At 38.8% G+C, this 12056-nt stretch overlaps 1 protein-coding gene across 1 annotated transcript in view; it reads left to right on the top strand.

Annotated features, from left to right (window-relative positions):
- The window catches only part of cntn4 (contactin 4), a 284000-nt gene extending 275939 nt beyond the window's left edge, over positions 1-8061 (top strand). The window contains exons 20-23 of the mRNA XM_053636675.1: positions 5106-5292; positions 5458-5570; positions 6003-6171; positions 7804-8061. Coding sequence (XP_053492650.1) covers positions 5106-5292; positions 5458-5570; positions 6003-6171; positions 7804-7895 — 561 coding nt within the window. The 3' untranslated portion in view covers positions 7896-8061. The remainder of the gene's footprint in view (positions 1-5105; positions 5293-5457; positions 5571-6002; positions 6172-7803) is intronic.
- The last annotated feature ends 3995 nt before the right edge of the window (positions 8062-12056 follow it).

Here is a 12056-nt window from a genome sequence, read left to right as displayed (position 1 = left end):
TCCACAGCCGAGCAGGAAGGCAGAGCGACGTCCACAGCCGAGCAGGAAGGCAGAGCGACGTCCACAGCCGAGCAGGAAGGCAGAGCGACGTCCTCAGCCGAGCAGGAAGGCAGAGCGACGTCCTCAGCCGAGCAGGAAGGCAGAGCGACCTTGAGGTAGCTGAACAGTGGGGAATTCTTGAGTCCAGTAGGAGATGGAGCGACGTCTCTCACGGAACATGGAGGCAGAGTGACGTCCTCCACTGAACGTGAAGGTTGAACGAGAGCCATAATAGGGGAGGGAGGGTGGGAGTTGGTCTCAGCCCCGACCACAGATTCCCCCTCCTGTCGGCGTGGCATGGCGTAGTCCTTCATGAACGCCGGGTGTGGCCTGGTGCATGGTCTGTCCGGCTACGGCAGACCTAGCACGCGGTTATTCTGAGCGAGTAGTTCATCTGTCCTTCTTCCCTGCTCCAATAGTCCTCTATACCACTCCTCATATGCTGCAAACCAGGCGTCCATCTTGGTGATCTGCTGCTTCTGATAAAGGGTCTTTCGTTCTGTCACGTATCGAGGTTGAGCCAGAAGCAAGTGCAGATAATGGCATTTATTGAAACAAACATACTATGAAACAAAGACACTACGACAACTTGGTAGAACACTGTGGCATGCCACAAAACACAGAGCCACGAACGACAAGAGTCTAGGACAACAAAAGACCAGCAAACAGTGCAGACAAGGACTATATATACACACACGAGTGCTCATTAACAAAACGTGAGTCAGGTGCAGGTGGTCATGTGACAGCTAGTGCAGTGCAGTGGCTGATGGGAAGTGGAGTCCAGAGTTTCGTGATACATGACACTAATGAGCAAGCCAGAGGTGACAGTGGCAAGGAAAAACTCCCTGATATGATATGAGGAAGAAACCTTGAGAGGAACCAGAGTTAAAAGGGAACCCATCCTCATCAGAGTAACAATGGATAGTGTGATTTATAAATAAATCCCTCCTATAAATGTGCTAATGCTACTTGGTCAAATAGTGCAGTTGTGTAACCAGGAAAATTCATTACAGTTTTTACATGAAGTCTGTTTTGTTGAATTTATCCACTGTTCACTGATGGAGACTTGAGTGCAAAACTGTTTGTGGCAATTGCAGTCCTAAAGCTATAATAGCAATTCTAGTTCTAGCCATTATAGCATAACTGTTCATATGTATTGAGGTTCAAAGCCATGTTTATAGTTTTTCAGTGGTACCATCCTGAGTAATCTCAATGACCTTTAGGCTGCACCATGTGGGGCCATCCTCAGCAGCAGTGTAACTTCCAATTGATGAGAACGCCAACCAGAGGTAGGGCATCAAGATGGATCAGGCAGGTCCGGAGAGCAGAAGGGGTCAGTATCACTGGTATCTAAGGAGTATCATGTGTAGCTCGACTAAAAGAGAGAGGGAAAAGAGGGAGAGATTATTAGGTATGCTCATTGTCCCATAATGGTTAAGGACAATGTACTTTGCATGAGTGCAAGCAGGGACTCTGGCAAAACTAGCTATGACAGCATAACAAAAGGGAGAACCAGAAGGGAACACAGACATGAGGGCACCCTGGGACATAAGGCATCCAGGCACTCCACCATCGGGGGTGACAGCATCCAAACATCCCAGTTCACCACAACACTGTCATGCTTGTGAGCCCTCTAGAGCTGCTCCTTTACCTAAGAAAAAAACTATTCCCAAAAAGCTTGACTAAACAAATATGTTTTCAGCCTGGACTTAAAACCTGACTGGGTCTGAGTCCTGAACACCAGTTGGAAGGCTGTTCCATAACTGTGGGGCTTTGTAAGCGAAAGCTCTTCCCCCTGCTGTAGCCTTCACTATTTGAGGTACCAACAAATAGCCTGCACCTTTTGATCAAAGTAGGCGTGGCAGATCCTAAAAGACCAAAAGTTCACTAAGGTACTGTGACGCGAGACTAAACAGTGCTTTATAGGTCAATAGTAGTATTTTATAATCTATGCAAAATTTTACTGGGAGCCAATGCAGTGTGGATAAGATAGGGGTGATGTAGACTGGTTCTAGTAAGGACACTTGCAGCTGCATTCTGGACTAACTGGAGCTTGTTTATGCACCTACTGGAACATGCAGACAGTAAGGCATTACAGTAATTTTTCTGTATCATGTAGTGACATTATATTTCTTATCTCAGCAATATTTCTGAGATGAAAGAAGGCTATCCTTTTTATATTATCTACATGAGCATCAAATGAATGTCTGGGTTCAATAATCACACCAAGGTCTTTTACTGCTGAACATGATGAAACAGAAAGGCCATCCAGAGTTACTATGTAATCAAAAAGCTTACTTCTAGCTGCATGTGGTCCTAGAAGAAATACTTCTGTCTTGTCAGAATTAAGTAAAAGGAAGTTAATAAGCATCCAATGTCTAATGTCCTTTACACATTCCTCAACTTTATTAAGCTGGTATCTGTCATCTGGCTTTGTTGAAACATACAACTGTGTATCATCAGCATAACAGTGGAAACTAATTCCATGTTTACAAATAATTTGACCTGGAGGTAGCATATATAAGGAAAAAAGCAATGGGCCTAAAACAGAACCTTGTGGAACACCAAACATTACCACTGTATACATAGAGAAGTCACCATTTACATCTACGAACTGATAGCGATGATTGAAATAAGACCTGAGCCAAGGGTGGGCCGTTCCCTTAATGCCAACAACATTTTATAGTCTATCAAGGAGAATAGTGTGACCAATTGTATCAAAAGCTGCACTAAGGTTAAACAGCACAAGTAAGGAGACACAACCATGATCAGAGGCCAGTAGTAGGTCATTTATCACTTTAACCAGTGTTGTCTCTGTGCTATGATGAGGCCTAAATCCTGACTGTTAATCATGAATGTTATTCCTATGTAGGTACGAGCATAGCTGCTGTGCAACAACATTTTCTAAGATCTTGGAGATAAAGGGGAGGTTTGATATTGGCCTATAGCTGGACAGTTGACAGGGGTCGAGGTCAGGTTTTTTAATCAGGGGTTTGATGACTGCTAGTTTAATAGTTTTCATTTAGGTACATAGCCAGTGCTAAGGGAAGGATTGATTATTTTTAGAAGGCATTTGATTACTTCTGGAATAATCTGTTTAAAGAAACATGTAGGCAAGGGAAGGATAAGCGGTATAGAAGATGGATGGATGGATGAAGGCAAGGGATCTAGTATACAAGATGATGATTGTGATGAAGGAATTAATTAAAATAGTTGGGTCACTATAGGGGAGTAAAACATTCTAATCATTGATCTGATATTGCTATATTACTATCTACAGGGTTAGTTAGAAGACTGTCTGACTTTAAATTAATACTCTATTAATTCTATTAAGTCTATTAATTAATAGAATATTTTGTCTAATATTTTCAATTTTATTTTCAATATTTTCAATATTTTCAATCATCGCTGCTATATAATGATTGTGTGCAAGTTTCTGTGGTGGTTTTGTTCCTAGTTAATTTTGCTACGGTATTGAATAAGAATCTAGGAGTATTTTTGTTATCTTCAATTAGGGTGGAGAGATGGACTGATCTAGGAACACTAAGATATTTTCTATAGTTCAGGTGGATCTCCTTACATGTTGTTTAAATACAACCAATTTGTTTTGATGCCATTTATGTTCTAATATTTGAGTGGTCTGTCTTAAGTTGCGTGTGTGATCGTTATACCAGGGTGCTAACTTTTTCTTTCTAATTATTTTTCTTTTTAGTGGAGCTACCTGATCTAACATGTAGTGGAACGTTGACTCTGATCAAGCATTCAGTTGCCTGATCAAGTTCTTTGGGATCAGACGGTGATCCAATCATAGTTGATATCTCTGGGAGGTTATTGATAAAACTGTATAGTAGCTGACGTGAATGTACGTTTGATGTGGTAGCGTGGCAAGGTGCACATATTATGGTCAATATGCAATTTAAATGAGATGAGATAATAATTTGAGATAGCTTCAGACTCCGGAATTGTGACTATATTTTCTATATTTAATACATATGTTAGTATCAGGTCAAGAGTGTGACCAACACTGAGCGGGTCCTATTACATTCTGATTGACACCTACTGAATCTAGAATAGACACAACCACTGTTCTCAGAGGGGCTTCGGGATTATCAAAATGAATAAAAAAGTGGGCAACAATTAATGCTTTGTTTACAGAAACAACCAGGTTTGAGATAAAATCTGCAAATTCAACAAGGAATTCAGAATATGGCCCTGGGGGTCTGTAAATAATAGTAGCTGGCTCTTCTTCTTTCTGTTCATGGACGTGGTGTAACCATGCAAAGACGAATGACGTCACACTGACATTTCCCGTGAAATCTGACCCGACAGCTCTTAGACTTTATATGAATCCATAATTAACTTTTTCACAATATCTGTTGTTACCCAGATGAGGATGGGTTCCCTTCTGAGTCTGGTTCCTCTCAAGGTTTCTTCCTCTTAACATCTTAGGGAGTTTTTCCTTGCCACCGCCACTCAGTGGCTTGCTCAGTTGGGATAAATTCGCACCTTTAATATCTATATACCGTGTTGATATTTCTGTAAAGCTGCTTTGAGACAATGTCTATTGTAAAAAGCGCTATACAAATAAAATTGAATTGAATTGAATTGAAATAATAAATCATTATTATAAGCTTATCATTGCGGATCGGGGTAAGGTAAGGAGACAGTTTTGAACACTAATTTTTTATGTACTTTCTCAATATTTGATTTTTTGTTCATTTTTAAATAAATAAAAGTTCTGTACTGCAGCTTTAACATGGTGAAATGTCTAAGACCTCCAATTTGGTTTGCAAATGTAACATTCAATTGAATGAAGTGTACTGGTCATGCTTGCTTTAGTATACCTAGTGGCCAAGTTGCCAAAACTACTTAGGAAGACTATAGGCAGGAGGTCTGATGGTTGTGGGGTTTTTTTTAAATAAATTAAATATAAATCAGTTCTGAGTGGGCTTAACATGTTCATTCTGGCTTGCGCTCTCTCTCGCTCTCTCTCTCTCTCTTTCTCTCTCTCTCTCTCTCTGTTTCTCTCTCCCCCTCTCTCTCTCTGTATGAATCTATCTATCTAGCTGAGATACTGGGAGAAGAAGGAGAAAGAGGATATGGCTAGTGTGTTAAGGACGGTGGGTAATCGGACATCAGCTATTATTCAGGGTTTAAAAGGGAGCAGCACATACTATATCACAGTGAGGGCCTACAATACAGCTGGAGCTGGACCACCAAGTGCAGCAGTCAATGTGACCACCAAGAAACCTCGTAAGTACAGAAATTTCTTCATTAAATGAATGAATTCACCTGAATTAAAGTGCATCCTTGGATACTTTTACTACAGTTACTAGTCATGGAAAATGCTGTGCAGTTTGTAGTATTGGTTCATAAATCTCTTTTTTTTTTAAAAAAACAATTTTTGTTTGTTTCTAGCTCCCAGTCAGCCTCCTGTAAAGGTAATGTGGAACACATCCAACTCCAAGATCATACTGAATTGGGAGCAAGTGAAAGCTTTGGAGAATGAATCTGAGGTCATGGGATATAAGGTATCTCATTTGTTAGCAATATAAACAATATCTATGGATATAAAAATACAATCCATTCACATTTTTCTGGTCGGTATCCTGATGTCAGGTGTGTACACATCTGGGTGTGCATAAAAGAGGTCATTTGACAAGTGAAAAAAAATTTATTATATCACATGTTTATAAAGACTAGTCATTTTTAACATTTTGATTCAAAATGTTGTTCTCAGATCAGTCTGATTTAAACATCAATCCTAAATAAATCCTCTGTAATGGGGATTTAAAAATTAATTTCATGGTCTTTAAGAGTGACAAGCTATTTAGAAAAAGTCCTTGTAAATGTTTATTAAACATCCATTCTTACCTGAACAGAATGTACAGGCCAGCCTTCCTGTTTTTTTTTTTTTTCTGTTGAATATTCAGGTTACCACTGACTCTTGCAGTTCGTTTTAGGTTTTGTACAAGCAAAACAGACACAGTCGTCCTAGAGTGATGGAGACCAACACCACATCAGTGGAACTGTCTCTGCCTCCAGATGAAGAATACATCATTCAGATAAAGCCCTTCGGAGAAGGAGGAGAGGGCAGCAGCAGCAAACAAATCACAATCCCCAGAATATCTGGTATGTGTTTCCCTGTGGTTTTAGAAAAATCTTTTTTAGGAGAAAAGTATTTTAAAACTTTGATTCAGATCCAGCTTCTTCGAAAAGCTTCTTGTAAAAGGTTTGTATCACAAAATTTCTTATGAAAAGATGAACCACTGAATTAAGTAAGGAATAAAACACAACAAGGGATGCTGTTTTAGGAAAATAATTAACAACAGGGTAGTGCCATGCAGCCCAACACAAAGCAGACAGACATAACCACTGCAGAGTTGATTATTTTCCAATAGCCGCATATACAGTAGTGTTTTATTCATCTTATACCCCAACAGTTTTCCAACAATTGCAGGGTTTTTTTTATTATTATTATTATTATTCTGTGGCTGTTACTATAGAAGCAAAATCTAAGATAAAAGAAAGGCGACCTGAGTAAACAAAAAATACAGTTTTTAAATGATAATGTTATTTATTGAAGCAAAAAATTTATCCAATACCATCTGGGCCTGTGCGAAAATGTATTTGCCCCCATAAATACTAATTCCCCAAATCTATGAAACTGCATATATATTGGGGTTCAGTTGGACTAGACATAACCAAGCCTGATTACTGCAAGCACTGTTCAATCAAATCAACACTTAAATAGAACTTTTTCAACAGCATTTAGAACTTTTTCAACAGCATTTGGCTAAAAGGTCTTACCCAGTAACACAAGATGCCACAGAAATTCCAGAAATGATGAGGAAGAAAGTGATTGATCTACATCAGTCTGGGAAGAGTTAAAAAGCTATTTAAAAGGCTCTGGGACTCCAAAGAACCACAGTGAGGGCCATTATCTCCAAATGGAAAAATTCTGCACAGTAGTGAACCTTCCCAGAAGTGGCTCACCTTCCAAAATTCCTCCAAAAGCACAGCAATGACTCATCCAGCAAGTCACAAAAGAGCCAAGAACAACATCAAAGGACCTACAGGCCTCTCTTGCATCAATAAAGGTCACTGTTCATCACTCCATGTTCAAACAGACACTGGGAAAAAATGGTATCCATTGAAGAGTGGCAAGGTGAAAACCACTGCTAACCCAGAAGAACATTAAGAGCATTAAGGCTCATCTTGATGATCCTCAAACCTTTTGGGAGAATGTTCTGTGGACTGATGAGTCGAAAGTGGAACCTTTTGGAAGACAGGGGTCCCATTGCATCTGGCATAAACCATACCTACAGTCAAGCATGGTGGTGGTGGTGTGGTGGTGTGGGGGTGCTTTGCTGCTTCAGGGCCTTGGCAACTTGCAATAATTGAGGGAAACATGAATTCTGATCTCTACCAAAAAATCCTAAAGGACAATTTTTCGGTCTTCAATCCGTAAGTTGAAACTCAAAATGAGATGACTCATTCTGATTGGTAGCACTCAACTCATCTCTACCAATTATAGTGCCACTCATCCAGATTTAAGTTGAGAAAATGGCAGAAAAAAATTCTGAAATCTGTGGGGAAAAGACAAAATTTTCTTTCTTATACAGTCGGTGGTAAATTCATCACAGATGACACTAAGAACCTAATTATGAAAATGAATTGACAGGGCATTAAATTCTATAGTTTTGCTCAAATTCCTTTGCTCCTTTTAGTGTTTTATGTTTTTTTATCTTTGTCCATCTCCAGGCCCCAACGCAATTGGATCTGCATCCAGCGTATCTACTCTCTCAGCCCTCAGCACAATAGCTCTGTCACTCACAGCCCGGACATCCTTATGACGCAGCGCAGTCCACATACTTGAAAACATATGTTCTCATTTTAGAAAGGAGACTCTGAGAGAGAAAAAAACCCCCTAAAATGGGTTTGCAGTTTGCAATGCTGTTAAGAACAGGATGGCTGGTCTTGAATTTGTTGTTACCAAAGCTGATCGTACTAAAAAACTGAACACACACACACACACACACACACACACACACACACACACACACATATATATATATATATATATATATATATATATATATATATATATATATATATATATAATGCATATTTTGTATGCCATAACTAGCTTTACTTTCTTTTTGGGTTTTTTTTGTTGTTTTTTTTTGCTTTTATTTTGGAACAAACAAATAAAAATTTTTACTTTACTGATTGATTAAAGCAAAATATGTTAGCCTTTCGTGAGAGCTATAAAGAACCTATATGTTGCAGTCCACTGCGGTCTTGTTCAAGTGGCCCAGATGCCCAGGATGTCTAAACATTCACTCCACGTGAGTCCTTGCACTGAATTTTGTTCTGAAGGAAAGACAAGAAGGGATAAATTCGATAACTAGGAGTATGAAAGAATGCTGACTGTGCTGCTTATAAAGCCAGCCATCTTTGAAGGCCATTGTCTTTCCATTGGCTTCTGTTACTTCTCATTTGATCAGCAGACTTTGGCCTATTGCTAACATTGAACAAGCAGACATGTACGTGTCTTTCCTATTATCTCATTCTATGTTTCTATTTTCTGTCTGTTGTTTGCCTTTTGTGTGCCTCGTCACATTTTTTAAACTCCTCAGGTCCTCAAAAAGCCTTAACTTATATTTGCTGTCTCCTAGCGGGCTATGCTAATGTAGTGAGAGATTGCACAGGATTGCATTGGGTAGAAAGCTGGGACTTAGTCAACTTGGATTTTGGATTTCCATTTTGGGTGTTGGGGCCATTATTCCTAGTCCATCACTTCTATTTTTCTATCTTGTACCAGTTCTCCATGGATTAAGGGCAATACAGCATATCATGTAGAAGGGCCATGGACCACATTTAGATATATATAATTAATCTGCTGCTGACATTTCAGTTTTCTTTTTTCAATGCCATTTGGGATCAATTCCTTATAATATCTAGCTCGTAATCTTTGTGAGGTGGAGGTTAGTAAAATGTAGGCTACTTTAAAATGGTTCTGAGACAAAGATCAACAAAAAATGTATAACATGCTTTTTGTATATTTCAGATTGTTTATATTTAAGGAAACAACAGCAAAAATGAACGTTTCCTAAGAGTTGTTTTTGTTTTTTACCTAATGAAAAAGATAAGAACTGTTTATTATTGTGGATAAGTGTCGCTTTGCATGTTGGTGTATTCTTCTTCATCTTCATTCATTTGGTATTGATTGAATGGCTTACAATCATGCAATCATGAGTGCAGAAATAAGAATTATTGTTACCAGGGATTTGTGTATATATGTATGTGCCGTAGCCATCTTTCTGCCTCGTCTGTCTCACTGTCTTTCTTTCTCTCTATGGTGCTTTCCAACAAAGTACTTACCATTAGAACTGTAAAAACCATAGATTATTTCATTTGCTGCTGTTTGTTTATACCGGGTTACAGAATAAAGGGGTTGTTTTTAACAGTTGATTTGTTTCCACAATAATTTGTCACACAGTTTATTCCATTTGTATGTGGTCTTAAAATTGAAGTAGATTCAAAAGCAAGAAGAAAGAGTTTGTGGCTTACTTACCTTATGAAACTTGTGTTCTATGTTTTAAAACCATTAAATCAACAGAAAACAAGTGTTTACTTCTTGCTAATACAATAAAATTAAGAACCTACACTTTTTTACAGTGCATCAAATTCAAACACACAGAGCACTCCAACGTGTCGCTATCAGGTGGAGTTGGAAGGCGTTGACATGCACGGCTTATCTGAAAAGGAGGATATGCAAACAAGCCTGTCTGTCATTTGGGCTTCTGAGGGAGAATATCAGATGTCAGGAATTCTTACTTTGCAAAGTTGCATACTTGCATATTCCAAAGAATTTGTTTTAGTAGCACAATGACTCCAAAATCAGGTAAATTATTACCTGAGCTCTAGGGATGTAACTAAATATGAACAATCCCTGTTATAATACCCTCCACTCTTTTGGGAAGACTTGATTTTGGAGTGTGGCTTTGAGGATTTGTACTCATTCATTAGTGTGGTCAGGTCCTGATGTCAGGTGAGAAGGCTTGGTGCATAACCATCATTCCAGTTCATCTCAAAGGTGTTCAGTGCAGATGAGATCAGGGTTCTGTAGTCTTGCAATAGTAAAATTGTGTCATTGTCCAGAAATATTTGCTTGTATTTCTTCATTTGCAAGTTGCTTTGGAAAAAAAAACATCTGCTAAATGAATAAAGGTAAATATCATAATGTCTGAATATGAAACTAACTTTATGACAGTAAAATAGACATGTTTAGGCGACTCAAAACTGTACATAGCCACATAACGCACTCTAATATGGATTGTTAAAAGCAATGTGTGGCCATTAACAAAAAGCCACGATAAACCTAGTCCAAATTAAATCATTAAAATAAAATACAAAGGTAGGTCTTACCTTCAAGTAGTTGATTAACTAATATCTGTTCTAATAACTCATAACTAAAACCTGAAACCAAAGCCAAATATGACTGATGTACAACTAAGCAAATCAAAGCACCAATTTCAGCAAAGTGTTGATCTTGATATGTTGATATATATATATATATTACACAGTAACTCACAAAAGTGAGTACACCCCTAAGTGAAAATGTCCAAATTGGGCCCAAAGTGTCAATATTTTGTGTGGCCACCATTATTTTCCAGCACTGCCTTAACCCTCTTGGGCATGGAGTTCACCAGAGCTTCACAGGTTGCCACTGGAGTCCTCTTCCACTCCTCCATGACGACATCATGGAGCTTGTGGATGTTAGAGACCTTGTGCTCCTCCACCTTCCTCAAGCTCTGGTGAACTCCATGCCCAAGAGGGTTAAGGCAGTGCTGGAAAATAATGGTGGCCACACAAAATATTGACACTTTGGGCCCAATTTGGACATTTTCACTTAGGGGTGTACTCACTTTTGTTGCCAGCGGTTTAGACATTAATGGCGGTGTGTTGAGTTATTTTGAGGGCACAACAAATTTACACTGTTACACAAGCTGTACACTCACTACTTTACATTGTAGCAAAGTGTCATTTCTTCAGTGTTGTCACATGAAAAGATATAATCAAATATTTACAAAAATGTGAGGGGTGTACTCACTTTTGTGAGATACTGTATATATACATATCAACTGTTTACAGTGGGAGAAATAAGTACTGGACGCGTCAACATTTTGTTCAGTAAACATATTTCCAATGAGGCTATTCACATGAAATTTTCACCAGACTGCATTATTAACTCAGGAAATCTGGAAATATAAAAAATTCACGACATTAAAGTCCATAAATAAAGTTATGTATAATAAAGTGGAATGACACAGGAAAAAGGTATTGAACATTCTAAGAAAAAGCAGTTCTCCAAGGCAAGGTAAGGCAAGGAACCAGCTGAAATCTGTAAGTAATTATACCCCCTATCTGTGCAAATTAATATCAGCTGGGTCAGTAAATTGATGGTCTGTGAAAAGGCTTTTCATTACCAAGGTGTCACACAAGAAACATCTCATGATGGGTAAAAGCAAAGAGCTCTCCCAAGACCTTCAGAACCTTATTGCTGTAAAACATATTGATGGAATCAGATACAGGCATATTTCAAAACTTCTGAATCCTCCAGTAAGCACCATTGGGGCCATTATTCACAAGTGGAAGCAACATCACTCCTTCATCAACCGGCCATGCACAGGAGCTCCTCACAAGATTTCTGTCCAGGGAGTCAGAAGAATAGTCAGAAGAGTAGCCCAAGAGTCAAGGACCACTCGGAAAGAGCTCCAGAAACACTTGGAGGCAGCAGGTGCCATCATCACAGAGAAAACAATAGGCAATGCACTCCACTGCTCATGCTCACCCGTAAGACTCCATTACTAAAGAAAAGGCATGTCAAAGCTTGTTTAAAGTATGCTACAACTCATTTGGACAAGCCTATGAGAGAGAGATAGTTTGTATATATTGTAACCGTAGTTTTGACAGGTATAGGTCAAAGGTCAAAAAGATACACATTCTAA

Source organism: Ictalurus furcatus, chromosome 11, assembly GCF_023375685.1.
Source record: "Ictalurus furcatus strain D&B chromosome 11, Billie_1.0, whole genome shotgun sequence".
NCBI classification, from domain to species: domain Eukaryota; kingdom Metazoa; phylum Chordata; class Actinopteri; order Siluriformes; family Ictaluridae; genus Ictalurus; species Ictalurus furcatus.
The sequence above is the reverse complement of the archived record's forward strand: the minus strand, read 5'-3'. Positions and strand labels throughout refer to the sequence as shown.